The sequence below is a fragment of the Triticum dicoccoides genome, chromosome 4B, assembly GCF_002162155.2.
Source record: "Triticum dicoccoides isolate Atlit2015 ecotype Zavitan chromosome 4B, WEW_v2.0, whole genome shotgun sequence".
Classification (NCBI taxonomy): domain Eukaryota; kingdom Viridiplantae; phylum Streptophyta; class Magnoliopsida; order Poales; family Poaceae; genus Triticum; species Triticum dicoccoides.
Window position 1 is genome coordinate 174,599,935 of NC_041387.1, and position 19,818 is coordinate 174,619,752.

General features: G+C 49.0%; 1 protein-coding gene across 1 annotated transcript in view; it reads left to right on the forward strand.

Annotated features, from left to right (window-relative positions):
* Nucleotides 1-17,690: 17,690 nt before the first annotated feature.
* LOC119295635 (probable ATP-dependent RNA helicase ddx5) overlaps nt 17,691-19,818 on the forward strand; it is a 3,006-nt gene continuing 878 nt past the window's right edge. Inside the window, exons 1-5 of the mRNA XM_037574078.1 lie at nt 17,691-18,469; nt 18,595-18,683; nt 18,814-18,913; nt 19,152-19,403; nt 19,568-19,737. Of these exons, the coding sequence (XP_037429975.1) occupies nt 17,810-18,469; nt 18,595-18,683; nt 18,814-18,913; nt 19,152-19,403; nt 19,568-19,737 (1,271 nt within the window). The 5' untranslated portion in view covers nt 17,691-17,809. The remainder of the gene's footprint in view (nt 18,470-18,594; nt 18,684-18,813; nt 18,914-19,151; nt 19,404-19,567; nt 19,738-19,818) is intronic.

Below are 19,818 nucleotides of genomic sequence, written 5' to 3' on the forward strand. Positions count from 1 at the left end.
ATTAGCAAGCATGGTGGAAATTTCAGCTTCGGGTATCTTTCTTTTATTAGTAATGATATCCTTCATATACTTAGCTTAAGGATTTGTTTTGAGCACATCAGTTAATCGCATACACAAAAAGATGGGTCTAATCATTTCAGCAAAGCGCTCAAAATCCTCATCATCCTTTTTCTTAGATGGTTTCGGAGGAAAAGGCATGGGTTTCTGAACCCATGGTTCCCTTTCTTTACCATGTTTCCTAGCAACGAAGTCTCTTTTATCATAATGTTGATTCCTTGATTGTGGGTTATCAAGATCAACAGCAGGTTCAACTTCTACATCATTATCATTATTAGGTTGAGCATCAACATGAACATTATTATTAACATTATCACTAGGTTCATGTTCATCACCTGATTGCGTTTCAGCATCAGAAATAGAGATATCATTCGGATTCTCAGGTGGTTCAACAATAGGTTCACTAGAAGTTTGCAAAGTCCTATCATTTTTCTTTTTCTTCCTCTTAGAAGAACTAGGTACATCAATATTATTTCTTTGAGAATCTTGCTCGATTCTCTTAGGGTGGCCTTCAGGATACAAAGGTTCCTGAGTCAATCTACCAGTTCTAGTAGCCACTCTAACAGCATAATCATTTTTCTTACTATTCATTTCATCAAGCACTTCCTTCTAAGCTTTAAGTACTTGTTCTACTTGAGTGGTAACCATAGAAGCATGTTTGCTAACAAGTTTAAGTTCACCTCTAATATTAGCCATATAATCACCCAAGCGTTTAATCATAAAGGTATTCTGTTTTAATTGTCTACCAAAATAAGCATTAAAGTCATCTTGCTTAAACATAAAGTCATCAAACTCATCCATGCACTGACTAGCAATTTTAGTAGGAGGGACTTCAGCTTTATCATATCTATAGAGAGAATTTACCTTTACTACCTGTGTCGGGATATCAGGAGGTTCTTCAGTAAATAAGTAATTGAGATCATATACTTCTTCAACAGGCGGTAAATTAAGGCCATGTATTTCTTCAATAGGAGGTAAATTCTTAACATCTTCAGCTTTAATACCTTTTTCTTTCATAGATTTCTTTGCCTCTTGCATATCTTCGGGACTGAGAAATAGAACACCTCTCTTCTTCGGAGTTGGTTTAGGAATTGGCTCAGGAGCTGGCTCAGGAGTTGGCTCAGGAGGTGCCCAATTATTTTCATTTGTCAACATATTATTCAATAGAATTTCAGCTTCATCCGGTGTTCTTTCCCTGAAAAGAGAACCAGCACAACTATCCAGGTAATCTCTGGAAGCATCAGTTAGTCCATTATAAAAGATATCAAGTATCTCAGGTTTCTTAAGAGGATGATCAGGCAAAGCATTAAGTAACTTGAGAAGCCTCCCCCAAGCTTGTGGGAGACTCTCTTCTTCAATTTGCACAAAGTTGTATATTTCCCTCAAAGCAGCTTGTTTGTTATGAACAGGGAAATATTTAGCAGAGAAGTAATAAATCATATCCTGGGGACTTTGCACACAACCAGGATCAAGAGAATTAAACCATATCTTAGCATCACCCTTTAACGAGAACGGAAATATTCTGAGTAAATAAAGGTAGCGCGATCTCTCATTATTAGTAAACAGGGCAGCTATATCATTTAACTTAGTAAGATGTGCCACAACAGTTTCAGATTCATAACCATAGAAAGGATCAGATTCAACCAAAGTAATTATATCTGGATCCACAGAAAAATCATAATAATCCTTATCGAGAACACAGATAGGTGAAGTAGCAAAAGCAGGGTCGGGTCTCATTCTATCTCTAAGAGATTCTTTACTCCATTTAACTAGCAACCTCTTAAGTTCATATCTATCCTGGCAAGCAAAAATAGCTGCAGAAGATTCTGCATCAAAAAGATATCCCTCAGGAATAGCAGGCATATTTTCATCATCACTATCATCATCATATTCAGATTCAATATTTCTCTTTCTCTAGACCTAGCAATTTGCTCATCAAGAAATTTACCAAGGGGCACAGTATTATCAGGCATAGAAGTAGTTTCATCATAAGTATCATTCATAGCAGAAGTGGCATTGAGGGAGTCCTGGATTAGGGGGTGTCCGGATAACCGGACTACCATCATCAGCCGAACTATCATCGGCCGGACTATCATCATCGACCGGACTCCAAGACTATGAAGATACAAGATTGAAGACTTCGTCCCGTGTCCGGATGGGACTTTCCTTGGCGTGGAAGGCAAGCTTGGCGATACGGATATGTAGATCTCCTACCATTGTAACCGACTCTATGTAACCCTAGCCCTCTCCGGTGTCTATATAAACCGGATGGCTCTAGTCCGTAGGACATAACAACAACAACCATTACAATCATACCATAGGCTAGCTTCTAGGGTTTAGCCTCCTTGATCTCATGGTAGATCCACTCTTGTAAACATCCACAATATCAATATCAATCAAGCAGGACGTAGGGTTTTACCTCCATCAAGAGGGCCCGAACCTGGGTAAAACATCATGTCCCTTGCCTCCTGTTACCATCCGCCTAGACACACAGTTCGGGACCCCCTACCCGAGATCCGCCGGTTTTGACACCGACATTGGTGCTTTCATTGAGAGTTCCTCTGTGTCGTCACCGATAGGCTTGATGGCCTCTTCAATCGACAACGATGCAGTCCTGGGTGAGACTTTTCTCCCCGGACAGATCTTCGTATTCGGCGGCTTCGCACTGCGGGCCAACTCACTTGGCCATCTGGAGCAGATCGAAAGCTACGCCCCTGGCCGTCAGGTCAGGTTTGGAAGCCTAAACTTCACGGCCGATATCCGCGGGGACTTGATCTTCGATGGATCTGAGCCACAGCCGAGCGTGCCGCGCTGTCACGATGGGCACGACCTAACTCTGCCGCCGTACAGCACCTTGGAGGCCGCACACGAATCCGCTTCGACCCATAGTCCAGAGCTGATCACTCAGATCGAGGACGGATGGCTGGACACCACCTCGGGAGCGGCAACTTCTACGGCGATGGAGCCGAACACTTACCTTGTCCCGCATAAAGCTCATGACTCCGAGGTGCCAGACTCTCTGCCGGACTCCGAACCTCCTGCGCCCCTGCCAGTCGAATCCGATTGGGCGCCGATCATGGAATTCACCACTGCGGACACCTTTCAGCACTCACCCTTCGGCGATATCTTAAATTCGCTGAAGCATCTCTCACTATCCGGAGAGCCCTGGCCGAACTACGGCCAGGATGGTCGGGACGCGGACAATGAAGAAATTCAGAACCCACCCACCACCCACTTCGTAGCCATCGTCGACGATCTAACCGACGTGCTAAACTACGACTCCGAAGACATCAACGGTATGGACGACGATGCTGGAGACGATCAAGAACCAGCGCCTACAGGGCACTGGAAGGCCACCTCGTCACATGACATACATATGGTGGACACCCCAAAGGGAAGCGATACCGAGGAACAACGGGACGCGGCAGGGGATAATCCCGCCGATAAACAACCAAAACGGCGACGTAGACGCCGCCCTAAGTCCCGCCTCGATCAAAGCAGCATTCCTAACGACCCAGCGATAGAGCAGGGCAAACCAGCGGACGACGAACATACAACCAAGCAACCATCCGAACAGGACGAACCGGATAATCAACCCCTTCACGGAGCAATCAACAGTCCGGACACACCACCGGAGCATAAGAACCTTTACAAAAGACTCGTCGCCACTGCAAGAAGTTTGAAGAAGGAAAAACGGAAGCTCAAAACAGCGGAAGACATACTCAGAATGAAGTGGAGCAAAATACTCAAGACCGCAGACAAATATGGCAATGGCCATCAAACAAAGAGCTACCCGAAGCGCAAGCTGCTGCCAGAATTTGACGAGGAAGCCATAGAGCCCTCACAGTCAAAAAATAAAGAGGCCGCCTGGCCGGATAGATGGCCAGATGACAGGCCAAAAACGACAAGCGGCACCGCACACAAGCCGACTTATGATCCTGGGAAAATGGACGGCCCAACTAGGTCCATCTACGGGCCAAAAAGGAGGGCCCCAAGAAGTAACACAACACGACAAGTGTTCGAAGACAGCGACACACCCAAATACAGGGGCGCCGCACACCCGCTATGTTTTACCGATGAGGTGCTGGATCATGAATTTCCAGCAGGGTTCAAACCCATAACACATAGAGGCATACGACGGCACAACAGACCCAGGAGTCTGGATAGAAGATTACATACTACACATACACATGGCTAGAGGAGACGATCTCCACGCCATAAAATACCTACCCCTCAAGCTCAAAGGGCCAGCTCGGCATTGGCTCAAAAGCCTCCCAGAAAACACTGTTGGAAGTTGGGAAGAGTTTGAGGACGTGTTTAGAGCAAATTTTCAAGGGACTTATGTCCGCCCTCCGGATGCAGACGATCTGAGTCATATAAGCCAACAGCCCGGAGAGTCAGCGCGCAAATTCTAGAACAGGTTCCTTACCAAAAAGAACCAAATAGTCGACTGTCCGGACGCGGAAGCCTTAGCAGCTTTTAAGCACAACGTCCGAGGCGAATGGCTCGCCAGACACCTCGGCCAAGAGAAGCCAAGAACAATGGCCGCGCTAACAAGCCTCATGACGCGCTTTTGCGCAGGAGAAGACAGCTGGCTAGCAAGATGCAGCACCAGCAACCCGAGTACATCAGAGATCAGAGATGGAAACGGAAAATCACGGCGCAGGAAAGATCAGCGCCGGAATAAAGAAAAAAGCCCAAAGGACACGGCGGTCAACACCGGATTCAAAAGCTCGCGGCCAAACAATAAAACACTGCCTCTTAAGGACAACAGCGACGAGCTATCAAATTTAAACAGAATTTTAGATCGGATATGTCAAATCCACAGTACCTCCGGAAGGCCTGCAAACCATACCAACCAAAATTGTTGGGTTTTTAAACAGTCCGGCAGACTCAACGCCAGACACAAGGGGCTCGATGCGCCAAGCGAGGACGATGACGAACCCCACCAGCAGAGCACCGGAAGTCAAAAGACTTTCCCACAAGAAGTCAAAACAGTAAACTCACTTCATGTGATAGTACGGAAAACCAACACGGCACTCCCTAAGACAAGTGTCGCACGGTCCACCCCAGCGGAACACCGAGATTGGATGTCAAAACCAATCACTTTCGACCATCTGGATTAGTCTAGAAGTATCCGCAACGCAGGATAGACTGCCCTGATATTGGATCCCATAATAGACGGACTGCAATTCACACAGGTTTTGATGGACGGCGGCAGTGACTTAAACCTGCTATATTCGGACACAATCCGCAAGTTGGGATAGACCCTACTACAATTCGGCATAGCCGCACTTCCTTCAAAGGAGTGGCGCCAGGCCCTTACGCCAGGTGCACAGTTTCATTATTACTAGAAGTTGTGTTCGGGTCACCTGACAACTTCCGACGAGAAAAGCTAACCTTTCATGTCGCCCCATTTAAAAGTAGCTATCAAGCATCACGGGGACGGGAAGCTTTCGTCCACTTCAATGCAATACCACATTACGCGTCTCTTACGCTTAAAATGCCCGGTCCACGTGGCATCATTTCATTAAAAGGTTGCCTGAGACCCCGGACACGGCTGGACGAGTCCGGAATAAATAAGCTAGGGGCTACCTAGCCACACACCCCTTCACAAGGGTTTGTACATATAAGCCATAATGAGCTAGCATAGGCTCAGCTTTATTAATCTATATTTCAATTTTTTATGCACTTTCTCGCACGATTTCTTTTCAAACTAAGTTCCTCTCTTTTTACAGATGAACAGCGTGCACACCCGTCCAGGATACGGCACAACGGAGACACAGGCGCAGACGTGCAGTAGGGACCCGTTGCAAGGACTCTTTTCAGACTAAGACCCTACGTAAAGCTTTCTTACTGTCTCTTGTTGCTATAATCCCCTGGTTTCTTATTATAACCAGAGTGGAGACTGGCGTTTTGGCATCGGCCGCGCCAGAAGAACTTGCCCGTACCTGGACACAAGGGGCTTATGGCATTGTTTTGCCCGCTATTGTAAAGACCGAACACCTTCGGGAGTGTTCGGCGTCTCGAGTTAGGCCTTATATGCATCAGCTCCGAATCATGTCTTTGGTCAAATGTTGGGTTTGCCCGGCTCTTGTGTTTTGCTGCCTTACGTTCCGTATCATCGGCTAACGCGGCACTAGGAGAACTACTGCGATTGTGCCCCAGTTCGGCTGGGCGAGCACCTCAGTAGAGAAAGCCGAAAACTGACTGTCATGATACAGCGAGAGACTGGTCAACCACTCGATCGACCATGGGAATGTTTAGAATTCCTCCGCTTTAACAAAGGGCCGTTTCCCGGTCAGGCACATACGCGCCCCAAATTCGGAGAGCGCGGTGCCCCCAGGGGCTATGTCGTAGCCCCACCCTCAAACTCCATGGCTAAGTGAAAGTGATAAAGCATTATAGTCCGGTTGCCTCGTTTGCTACGCTACCACCTCCTTTACAGGACCGAGACGTCGGATTAAGTGTGAAAACGCGCTATTTTTTGTGAACGCCCCCGCACCTTGTGCGTGGGGGCTGAAGCCGACGACTGCCATCTTTCAGGTTATACACACGTATACATGAATGGCCGCATAGGAGATATTCTATTACTTGAACGCACAAGTATAAAAGGCGCTTACATCATAAATATTGTTTTACATCATAAAAACGTTCATTCGAACGTAATATTTTTTGAGCACTGCGACTCTATTACACGAGCACCACGCAGCACTTCGCCAAAATAGTGCTCGGCGGGTAACCGGTTATCGTCCGAACCCGGGGTCGCAATAGCGGTGGCATCCATCTTTGTCCAATGTGTCTTCACACGGGCGAGTGCCATCAGCGCACCCTCTATGCAGGCCGACCGCTTCATCGCCTTGATATGTGGCACCGCTCCAAGAAATTGCTGCAATAAGCCAAAGTAACTCTTCGGCTCGGGCCTATCCGGCCAGACATGGGTCACTATATCCGTCATAGCAAGCCCGGACAACCTATTTAGCTCAGCCCACTCGGCCAAACGGTCGGTCAGCGGAAGTGAACACTCTGGACTATGGAATTGAGACCAAAACAGCTCTTCCGTCTTGTGATCCTTCTGGCTTCGAAAATGCACAACGGCTTCCGCCGCACTCGCTGCTAAGTCCAAATAAGGGTCCTCTGGACCCCACAGTTGGCCCAGCTGAGCATACTTTGGATCCGTAAACCTTCGGCGCAGCAGAAAAGGCTTGCCAGCTACAATTTCTCCGGCCTGGCGCAGCTCTTCCTTTATAGCCCACATTGCAGAGCGGTCATCCTTGGCTTCGGCGGTGGCCTTCTCCAGGTCTTCTTGCCCCGCTAGGCACTCCTTCCCAAGAGCCTCATTGCGGTCGGTAGCATCTTTTAACTTCACGGCCATTTCGGCCATCTCTTCCCTGCTCCGGCAGTGTGCGACCCTTTCGGCCGCTAACTCCTCGGCCGCCCTCGAGGCCGCCGCATTACTCCTTTTGGCCTGCTCCTTGGCCTGAGCAAGTTTGGTCCGAAGGCTCTCCACAGCAGCGGCACTATCTGCATTTCACACACGCGTTGTAAGGAGCTGGCTTCGGCTCCCTTACCAAGTGACCGCACAGAAACACTTACCTTGCGACTCATCAAGTCGCCTGTTGACCAGCGTGATGTCCGCATCCGCAACAGCGAGTTGCCGCTTTAGTTCAGCAACTCCATCAGTCCGGCTGGCCCCCGAACGACCCGCCACCTGCATCGGCACAACGGAAATTTAAACCTGCGATTTTGATCCTCGGCACGCTGTCGATTTCGACAACCTACCGAGTCTCAGGGGCTACTATCTATACAGGGCGCATTCTATATGCAAAACTGTTAAAAGGTGTGTCATTTTTACGTACCTCAAACCCCGCCAGCAAACTCCTGACGGCATTATGCAACCCGCCTTCGGCGGACGAAATCCTTTCAATCACCATGCTCATCAATGCGTGGTGATCTTCTGAGATAGACGCCTTCTCAAGCAGATCCTTCAGCCGTACACCAGTTGGCGCCGAACTATCCGGCTTTGCCAAACCAGGGGGCTCCCTCCGTGACGACACTTCAGGCTCGTCCGCCCTATCCGACAGCGCCCCGGACGGAGGCGTCTCGCTCTCCATCATCTCCGGACGAAGGTCCCCCGAAGACGAGCTCATTTGCGAAGGACGGAGATCCAAACTACAAGGTAAAAACTTTAGTTATCCTCAGAAGCACAAATAGGGATGTCCCTTATTATAAAACTCCTTTCTTTCTACTTACGGCTCGTTGGAGGGCTGATTCTTTAAGGGAGATTGTGCGGCCGGGGCTTCCCCGGACGCAGGGCCCTCTGGTTAAGATTTCTTCCCCCGTTTAGGGGCTTTTTCCCCCGGGTCCTCGGAGGCAGTCCTCTTCTCCCCTTGGAGGGAGGGATTCTCGATCCCCCCTCTTTCAAGAGCCTCCTTAGGCGAGGCAGTAGCTTTCCTGCTTTCCCCTTCGCCTTCCTCTGGAGGCGCAACCTCAAGCATCCGGACCAGCACAGAATCCGGCGCGGTCTCGGGGAGGGGGGCCGGACACCATATCAATTTTGCTTCCGCTATCCACTCCTGTGTAGAAGGAAGTTGGTCATAAGGCGAATCATCGAAAGGCAAAAAAACGGTATGTCCGGACTTGGAACTACTTACTTGAGTATCCGGGCGATTGCAGCTTAGGCCAGCATCCTCGGTCAATTTCGGACGCGCCTCTTGCGATCCGAAGAATAATTTGTACATCTCCAGGGGTGTCATGCCCATGAAGTGTTGAAGAATCCGTGGGCCCTCCGGATTGAACTTCCACAGCCGGAGAGGGCGGCGTTTGCAAGGCGGAAGACGCCTAATCAGCATAACCTGCATTACCACCACCATATCAACCTCCCTCGTTTGGAGATCTCGAATCCGGCCCTGCAGTAGGGGCACGTCCTTTGACGGCCCCCAGTTGAGCCCTTGGGTGACCCACGACATCAACCGTCGTGGAGGTCCCGGGCGGAATAAGGGTGGCGCCTTTTGTTTGCGGCCCCTCGGAACGGTAATATAGAACCACTCTTGCTGCCACGGGCCGAGATCCTCTTGGAAGGAGCCAGCGGGCCACGGGGCATCGGCCCTCCCACTTATGGCCGCCCCGCCGCACTCCGCTTGACGCCCCCCGATCATCTTTGGCGCCACATTGAAGGTCTTCAGCCACAGGCTGAAGTGAGGGGTGACGCGGAGGAAGGCTTCGCAGACGACAATAAATGCGGAAATATGGAGGATGGACTCCGGAGCCAAATCGTGGAATTCCAACCCATAGTAAAGCATGAGCCCTCTCACAAAAGGATCCATCGGGAAGCCTAAACCCCGACGGAGGTGGGATACAAAAACGACGTACTCGCCGGGCTCGGGGGTGGGGATGGTCTGCCCTTCGGCAGGCAACCTGTGCGAAATCTCATAAGCCAGGTACTTGGCCTCCCGCATCTTTAGCACGTCCTCCTCCGTGATGGAGGAGGGCATCCACCGGCCCTGGAGGTCGAAACCAGACATCGTTGAAGGTCCGAAGCGCTCGAATCTGGAGCTCTAGGTGCTGGAACTTGGAGCGGGGAGAGGATTCGATGGAGGATTGAAGAAAAGAAACGAGCCTTGGTCCCGTTATAAAGAGGGAGAATACCGAGAGCCGTCTCCGTGACCGTTTGGGACTCGCCTTCGATAGAGGGGGCGTAGCGACGGGCGCGGTTGGGTTACCCACGTCCGTATTGATGAGAATCCCGGATTAAGGGGGAACACGATCTCTGCTTCGACAAGACGTGCCAAGGAAACCGCTTCGCTAAATGCGCTGAGGTGGAAGAGTAAAAAACGATTCAAGTAATGGCTTGGTAGTGGCGTGACGTCATGCCAGAAAAAACGTCAGCAGATTGAACTTGTGTATATATTATTCTCTCTACGGTGGAATGTGGAATTTATTTTGCAGAGCCGGACACTATCCTGGTGTTCACCATCTTCTATCATTCGGAGGAGGAACCCGCCTTGCAATGCCAAGCAATATACGCGTCGGACTTATCGTCATTGAAGCCTGGTTCATGGGCTACTGAGGGAGTCCTGGATTAGGGGGTGTCCGGATAGCCGGACTACCATCATCAGCCGAACTATCATCGGCCGGACTATCATCATCGACCGGACTCCAAGACTATGAAGATACAAGATTGAAGACTTTGTCCCGTGTCCGGATGGGACTTTCCTTGGCGTGGAAGGCAAGCTTGGCGATACGGATACGTAGATCTCCTACCATTGTAACCGACTCTATGTAACCCTAGCCCTCTCCGGTGTCTATATAAACCGGATGGCTCTAGTCCGTAGGACATAACAACAACAACCATTACAATCATACCATAGGCTAGCTTCTAGGGTTTAGCCTCCTTGATCTCGTGGTAGATCCACTCTTGTAAACATCCACAATATTAATATCAATCAAGCAGGACGTAGGGTTTTACCTCCATCAAGAGGGCCCGAACCTGGGTAAAACATCGTGTCCCTTGCCTCCTGTTACCATCCGCCTAGACGCACAGTTCGGGACCCCCTACCCGAGATCAGCCGGTTTTGACACCGACAGGCATCATCAATGACATGCGACATATCAGAATTCATAGCAGTAGCAGGTTTAGGTGTCGCAAGCTTACTTATAACAGAAGGAGAATCTAGTGCAGAGCTAGAAGGCAGTTCCTTACCTCCCCTCGTAGTTGAGGGCAAAATAGTAGTTCGATCATCTTTTAAGTTCTTCATAGTGTCCAGCAGATATAAATCCCAAGTAACTCAAAGAATAGAGCTATGCTCCCCGGCAACAGCACCAGAAAAAGGTCTTGATAACCCACAAGTATAGGGGATCGCAACAGTTTTCGAGGGTAGAGTATTCAACCCAAATTTATTGATTCGACACAAGGGGAGCCAAAGAATATTCTCAAGTATTAGCAGCTGAGTTGTCAATTCAACCACACCTAGAAACTTAGTATCTGCAGCAAAGTGTTTAGTAGCAAAGTAATATGATAGTGGTGGTAACGGTAACAAAAGTAAAGACGGCAAAAGTAATGTTTTTGGTATTTTGTAGTGATTGTAACAGTAGCAACGGAAAAGTGAATAAGCGAGAACTAGTATATGGAAAACTCGTAGGCACCGGATTAGCGATGGATAATTATGCCAGATGCGGTTCGTCATGTAACAGTTATAACATAGGGTGACACAGAACTAGCTCTAGTTCATCAATGTAATGTAGGCATGTATTCCATATATAGTCATACGTGCTTATGGAAAAGGACTTGCATGACATCTTTTGTCCTACCCTCCCGTGGCAGCGGGGTCCTATTGGAAACTAAGGGATATTAAGGCCTCCTTTTAATAGAGAACCGGAACAAAGCATTAGCACATAGTGAATACATGAACTCCTCAAACTATGGTCATCACCGGGAGTGGTCCCGATTATTGCCACTTCGGGGGTGCCGGATCATAACACATAGTAGGTGACTATAGACTTGCAAGATAGGATCAAAAACACACATATATCCATGGAAACATAATAGGTTCAGATCTGAAATCATGGCACTCAGGCCCTAGTGACAAGCATTAAGCATAGCAAAGTCATAGCAACATCAATCTCAGAACATAATGGATACTAGGGATCAAACCCTAACAAAACTAACTCGATTACATGATAAATCTCATCCAACCCATCACCGTCCAGCAAGCCTACGATGGAATTACTCACGCACGGCGGTGAGCATCATGAAATTGGTGATGGAGGATGGTTGATGATGACGACGGCGACGAATCCCCCTTTCCGGAGCCCCGAATGGACTCCAGATCAGCCCTCCCGAGAGAGATTAGGGCTTGGCGGTGGCTCCGTATCGTAAAACGCGATGATTTCTTCACTCTGATTTTTTTCTCCCCGAAAGCCAATATATGGAGTTGGAGTTGGCATCGGAGGGCCACCAGGGGGTCCACGAGGTAGGAGGGCGCGCCCAGGGGGGCGCCCAGGGGGGCGCCCCCCACCCTCGTGGACAGGGTGTGGGCCCCCTGGTCTTCATCTTTTGTGAGGATTTTTTATTGTTTTTTCTAAGGTGTTCCGTGGAGTTTCAGGTCATTCCGAGAACTTTTATTTTCTGCACATAAAACAACACCATGGCAATTCTGCTGAAAACAACATCAGTCCGGGTTAGTTCCATTCAAATCATACAAGTTAGAGTCCAAAACAAGGGCAAAAGTGTTTGGAAAAGTAGATACGACAGAGACGTATCACCGCCCATTGGCTTAATTTTGGGGCGGCTGGCTCTATGGCGCTGGCGTCCCGTAGCGCGCGCTTGCAGTCCCCTGTAGGGATGTGCGTCACGTATACCATGTTCACTATCTTTACTTCGGGGGGAATTGCTTCTGACCCCCGGTGTTTGGTTGGCGAGTCTCTTCGTCATCGCTGTCACTGGGCGGCCCCTTCACCTTGTGTTCGGCATTGAGCTTGCCGACTTGTTTAAAAACCCAACAACTCTTGTTGGTGTGATTGGCTGGTTTAACGGGGGTGCCATCAATCTGGCAGGGCCGATCCAGTATCTTGTCTAAATTGGATGGTCCGTCTCTGTTTGCTTTAAATGGTTTTTCCGTTGACCGGGTTTTGAACCACTGAATCCGGCGTTGACCGCCGTGTATTGCGTTCCTTCATTGTTATTGTGACACTTGTGTTTATTGTGTCGTGGCTTGCTGTTGCCATATCGAACTTCGGAAGTACGTGGATCAACGGTGTTATTGCTTCCACGAGCGAGCCAGCTATCTTCTCCCGTGCAAAAACGGGTCATCAGAGTGGTAAGGGCGGTCATGGATCTTGGTTTTTCTTGACCGAGGTGGCGGGCGAGCCACTCATCTCGGACGCTATGTTTAAAGGCCGCGAGGACTTCGGCGTCCGGACAATCGACAATTTGGTTCTTTTTTTATTAAGAACCTAGTCCAGAGCTTCCTAGTAGACTCCCCGGGCTGCTGGATGACGTGACTTAGGTCATTGGCATCCGGAGGCCGAACATATATACCTTGGAAGTTATTGCGGAAGGCGTCTTCCAAGTCTTCCCAGCTGCCGATGGAGTACTCAGGGAGGTTGTTCAGCCAGTGCCGCGCTGGCCCTTTAGTTTTAGTGGGAGGTATTTGATGACGTGGAGGTCATCACCGCGGGCCATGTGGATATGGAGGATGAAATCTTCAATCCATACTGCGGGGTATGTTGTTCCATCGTATGATTCGATATTCATGGGTTTAAACCCTTCCGGGAATTCGTGTTCCATTACTTCATCAGTGAAGCAAAGGGGGTGCACGGCGCCTCTATGTCGGGCCACGTTGTGACATAGCTCGGATGGAGTTCGTCTGTGGTTTTCGGCCCGAGCGTGGTTATGTTTGTCACGTCCGGCCGGATGGCCATCGTCGCACATCAGGGCACGCCTCGCGATCCGTAGATCGATCTGGTCTGACCTGCTCTGTTTTCCAGGTCATGCTGCGGGTCATATGTGTATCCCCGAGCTGTTGTGTCTTTGTTTTTACGGCGAGGTAGTGCGGGCTGGTGTTCGGCTTGAGTTGCCGCTTTGTCCCAGCCACGGGGTGTTCGGTCAGCCGCATTATGCGCTGGTAGGACGGGCTCCAATGCCTCGTCATCGAATTGGGGTAACAATTTGCGTTTCGAGTAACTTTTGGTTGGGCGCTCGAGGCCGTATTCCTCGGCTGCGAGGACATTAGTCCATCTGTCATTGAGTAGATCTTGATCAGCTTGAAGCTACTGCTGCTTCTTTTTCAGGCTCCTTGCAGTGGCTATTAGCCAGCTCTTAAAGCGCTCTTGATCGACGGGCTCCTCAGGCACGATAAAGTCTTCGTCGCCGAGGCTCGTCTCATCCTCGGAGGTTGGAAGATAATTATTGTCCTCCGAGTCTTTGTTAACGACCTGTTCATTGGGGCTGACTCGCCCATCTTCCTGTTCATCCTGTTCGGAAGTTGGCTTAATGGGGTCTTCATTGTCTTCGGCATTGTCCGGAGTATTATTTTCTCCTGTTCCGGTATTACTGTTTTTTCCACGGCGTGGTTTAGAGCGGCGTCGCTGATGTCGGTGCCTTGGTTGTATCTCAGGAGGCTTATCCTTGACTGGATCCTTTTCATTGTCGTCGTTGTTCTCTTTGGGTGTATCCACCATGTATACGTCATACGAGGAGGTGGCTGTCCAGCGCCCTATAAGTGGTGGTTTTTGTGCTTGCTCCTCTCCGGCATTGTCGTCGATACCGTCGATGTCTTCGGAGCCTTAATCAAGCATGTCGGTTAAGTCTTCGACAGTGGCTATGAAGTGGGTGGTGGGTGGGAAGCGGAATTCTCTGTCATCAGCTTCCAATCCAATCCGGATATAGTTCGGCTGAGAGTCCCCTGATAAGGAGAGGGCTTTTAATGAGTTTAGCACATCACCTAAAGGTGAGTGCCCGGAGATGTCCACGGAGCTGAATTCAACGATCGGTGCTTGATCAGGTTCGATGGGCGCGGATGCATGCGGTTCGGAACCTATGGCCAGAGACGAATCCAACGTTCCGGTGACACAGGCCCCGCTCGAGGTTGGATCTGTGTGCGGCTCTAACACTGCTGAGTCTGCGACTTCCGCGGCGGGGTTGAGCTTCCCGTCCTCGGATGGCGCAATCTGCTCCAGATCCAGGGCCAGAGCAGTTATATGCACTATCTCCTAGGCACGGTCCGATGACAGATTTAGGTCATGTTCATTGTGGTGGCAGGGAGTGGCTGCCATGGGCTCGAATCCGTCGAAGATCAAGTCTCTGCAGATATCGGCAACGTAATTCAAGCTTCCAAACCTGACCTGATGGCCAGGGGCATAGCTGTCGATCTGCTCTAGATGGCCAAGCGAGTTGGCCCGCAATGCGAAGCCGCCGAATACGAAGATCTGTCCGGGGAGAAAAACCTCCCCTGGACTGCATTGTTGTAGATGATTGATGGAGCCATCGAACCTTTTGGTGACGACGCAGCGGAACTCTCAATGAAAGCACCAATGTCGGTGTCAAAACCGGCGGATCTCGGGTAGGGGGTCCCGAACTGTGCGTCTAAGGTTGATGGTCACAGGAGGCGGGGGACACGATGTTTACCCAGGTTCGGGCCCTCTCTATGGAGGTAATACCCTACTTCCTGCTTGATTGATCTTGATGAATATGAGTATTACAAGAGTTGATCTACCACAAGATCGTGATGGCTAAAACCCTAGAAGTCTAGCCTGTATGATTATGATTGCCTCTACGGACTAAGCCCTCCGGTTTATATAGACACCGGAGGGGACTAGAGTTGTACAAAGTCGGTTACAGAGAAAGGAATCTTCATATTCAGGCGCAAAGCTTGCCTTCCAAGCAAAGGAGAGTCCCATCCGAACACGGGAAGAAGTCTTCTATCTTGTATCTTCATAGCCCATCAGTCCAGCCCACGTCACATAGTCCGACCGTCCGAGGACCCCTTAATCCAGGACTCCCTCTGCCGTTGCGACGATGTTTGCTCCAGTGTCGGCATGGAGTTTGGGAGGTAGTCCAGGAGCGGATGTAGATTGTTGTCCGCATCGACGACATCTGGAAGAAGGAACATAGTGCTAGATTCATGGTTCGTGGATGCCAGGTATGGTTTCCTCCTTCGGCGTCTTAGTCATGGCGGGGTGCCAGATCTGGAGTTTGATGGCGTGTCTGGGGTGTTGCCCCGGTCTGATTCATTCAACGGCAAGGGCTTCACTTTTGGTGAGCCACCTTGGAAATCCGCAAAGCTACATATTAGCGATGGAGCCGCGTCGAGCTCGGGTAGGAAGGTGATCCGTCATTCTTTTCTTTAGTGGCTGTTGTGGTGGTGCCGAAGGTAGGTGACGACCGTTCGTGTTAAGCTTAGAGATGTTATGCTATCTTTTCATTTTTGTCATGTCCGTCCTTACCTGGCTTGTATTTTGATCTTTATAATATGAGTGAGACACGTATTACCATAAAAATATACAGTTTCTCCTCAAGACATCAATGTCCCAGTTAGGGCTGGAATTTGAGCTGAGTCGAGCCAACTCGGCTCGACTCGCTAGAGCTCATTTCGTTAACGAGCTAGCTCGGCTCGACTTGTTACTATAACGAGCTCAAATCCAAAATTGGCTCGACTCATATAACTCGAGAGCTATCTCGTTTAGCTTGTTATAGGTATGAACATAAAACCTTATGAATATGATAAAAAATTAGTAACTGGGAATGTAACATGTACATATTAAGCATGTACGATGTTCACAAACAATTCTAAGTAGCTTAACTTACAATTGTCAGTACCATCAACATGTTAACAAGTCAGTTACATATAGATGACCATAATTCCACATACAATGGTACATGATCATAATAATCAGCAAGTTAGTAACATGTACATGACCGAGAGGTGGGCTTACGCGGCACTACCAGTGTCGTGAACTTACGGTTCAGAAACAAAGGAGACAGGAGGGGAATCGGTAGACTGGTTTCTCGCTATTTCGCTAAGGATGAAAGGAAAGGAAACGTGTTGTATGTCTTCTGGGTGGTTAGCCTAGTGTTATGTGGATGGGCCTTGTGTTTGTGCCTATGCGACTGGCCTGGGATGCAAGTTGGTGTTGGTTGGTTGATTTTTATACCAAGCCTAACGAGTTACACGAGTACCGTGAACTCAACTCATTTAACTTGGTCAATAAACGATCTTAAAATAAAGCTTGACTCGACTCGTTATTCTTCGAGTTCGAGTCGATCCGAACCGAGTCACGAGCTACTTGTTTAGCTCGCGAGCTTCGAGCTTTTTTCCAGCCCTAGTCCCACTCATGTGATGGGCGTGGTTTCCCAACAGTTGCGTCTCGTTTTTTCAGGGTCAACAATTGAGTGGCATTTTCTATTTGGCGCTGCAGGCGCCGTTTATAGCCTGTTACCGGAAACCGGCGCCTGCAGCCGATTTAGCTGGGCTCGGCCCATTCGCTCGCTTAGCCTATCTTTCGATCGAGTTACCAAAGAACAAAAATTACACGATAACTCGGAGTCAAACCAAGGACTTCCTACTTCACAACGCACTCAAGTAACCACCCCGCCACAGGAACATGTTGCGCTAAGTTGCACCACTCAAACCGATGAACTTTTTCTGAAAATGGTGAACTTTTTAAACTTTTTCATAACGGTTTTCTAAAAATCAGTGAACTTTTTTAAGTTTGTGAACTTTTCTTTTAAAATGATGAACTATTTCTCAAATCGATGAACTTTTTTGTACTTTTTGAATTTTGTCTCAAAATCGATGAACATTTTTAAATTCACGATTTTATAAAAGTAAATAAATAAACTAAATGATAAATAAGCAGCGCGACCATACTAGTTCACGTACTCTTAGCGCCATTAAAAATCACAAGTGGCCAATCGGTATGGTGGTCGGCTAAGTTCGAACAAGCCTTGCCTTCTATAGTGGTGCGAGTTTGATTCCATCGCGGGCCGGCCCAACAAAGGCGCTGCAGGAGCTCGTTGGGCTAGGCCTTCTAACTGAATGGGCCGAGTCTTCCCAAAATGGGCTGCACGGCTTTACCATCGTGCGGGCTTCTTCTCTTCTACCAACTCCCCATCCGTTCTGGCCAATCCCATTCTCGCCGGCCCTGTTAGTGCGAGAGCAGAGGAGACGGAGGTTCTTTGCTAGGTTTTAGCGCGGGTGCGGCGGCGCGGTCCTGCCGTTGTGTGTTAGGTTGTCCGGAGCAAGCGAGCGGGATGCCAAAGGGCGACGACGCGCTCGCGCGGAAGCGCGGGAAGGTGCGCCGGAAGCGGATGCGCAGCAGCGAGAACGCCGTCTCCACGCGCGTCGCCGCCATCATCGCCTCCAAGCGCCGCCGCAAGACCGGTAAGCGCCGCGGCTGCGAGGGCATGTGCTTCTCCCTCCCTTGCCCCGAGGACCCCTTCAACGAGCGCCACGGCAAGAAGCGCAAGACCGAAGACGCCGCCGACACCAACGACGACCACGAGAAGAAGAAGAGCAAGGATTCCAAGAAGCGGCCGCTGGAGCGGGCCACCGGTTGTAATGCCATACCCGTGCGGAAGAAGGAGACGGTGGAGGACCGGGTGGAGTATGACCGGCCGTCTAAGTTCCTGGTGGTCTGCCTCAACGCGATCCGGGATGGGGCCGGGGCATCTGAGGAGGACGGCGGGGGCATCCACGACACCGCCTCCTGGGGCATGGAGCTCTGGAAGTCCTGCGCGGCGTCCCCGCCTTCGGACGTGCTCGACACCAGCTACCAGTACGCCACCCGGGAGCAGACGGCGTGGCTCGTCTCCACGGCCTGCGACATCGTCGCCAGGAAGGAGAAGCTCGGAGTGGTCGTCTCATGCCCCTTCCTCCTCTATCTCGTCCCTTCCCAGGAAAAGGCCGTGCAAGTGAGTATTAACATCCGGCTCTCTCCACCTTCTTGTTCTTGATGTTGCAATGTCTAGTAGTACCACCAGGAACAAGGTTTAATTGCTCTAGTGATTTATTTGGTATTGCTTCATTGCTTGAACAGGTGCGTTCAATATGTAAACCGCTGAAGTCTCTTGGAATACATTCAGTGAGCTTGCATCCTGGCGCTTCCATAGAGCACCAGATTTCTGGGTATGCTTTCTTCAGTCACTAGTCTCATATACAGTATCAATGTATCATGAATGTGAATATCTCGTGACTGTAGAGCTCATGGATGCATTTGTATGCACAATGCTAATTCATTTTCTGTTGTCTCTATCAGATTAAAGAGCTGTGAGCCCGAGTTTCTTATATCTACCCCGGAGAGGCTCCTTGAACTGGTCTCACTAAAGGCAATTGACATATCGAATGTATCAATGCTGGTGCGAAAATTTGATATTTTGGTGTCTTCTTGATGATATTTCATATCAGTTCACTTCTATTTATCATCCTGATGCTTGTCAGTATTTCACTTTGAAAGCTATGTGCTCTGCAATTCATTTAGCAAGCAGTATAGCCTTAACCCAGTACTTAGTGGCCTCACAAGTTTTATTTACTGTCAAGTCCTAGCATTGTCCGTAATCTAGTTACGCTAACATCAAGAATAACTTCTTCTAACAGGTCATTGATGGACTAAAGTATTTCATGGACCTTAATATCATCAAAGAACTTCGTTCTATTCGAGGTACCATATCAGGTGATGCACAGGTAACTATATTTAGTGGTCAATGTGACCAGAGTGCGGCAACAGTGGCAAGAAATCTACTACACGGGAGAATTACAAAGCTTACCACGAATGATTCTGTTACTTCTCGAAGTGCATTTGTAGCACAGCATGTACACTTCTGTACTAAAGAGGAGAAGACATCAAAGGTAATTCGAGTGTGCAGACAGAGAAGTCCCGTTCATTCTTACTAAATTATCTACTTACATGCATGTCCTGAATTCATGGTTCATAGTTTTCAGCTTCAGTTGATTAAACTTTCGAACGTTTTGCTGATTACTCGAACACTGCAATGTCTTTTACTTATTTTCAGGTCAAGGAAATTCTTGAGAATGTTTTAGAAAACCATGCTAGTAAGACAGCAAAGGTTTTGCTAGTAGCCGTAAATGATCATGAAGCACAGAAACTCTCTTCATCCCTTAAACTGGAAATTCTCACTGTGAATGATGGCTCACAAGGCAGCACCTTTACCGTATGCAGCAGGTACATTGAATCATTTCAATATTTCTTTTTGTGACATTCCCTATCTCAGAAGACAAACTGAGAACATGTGGAACATAGCCA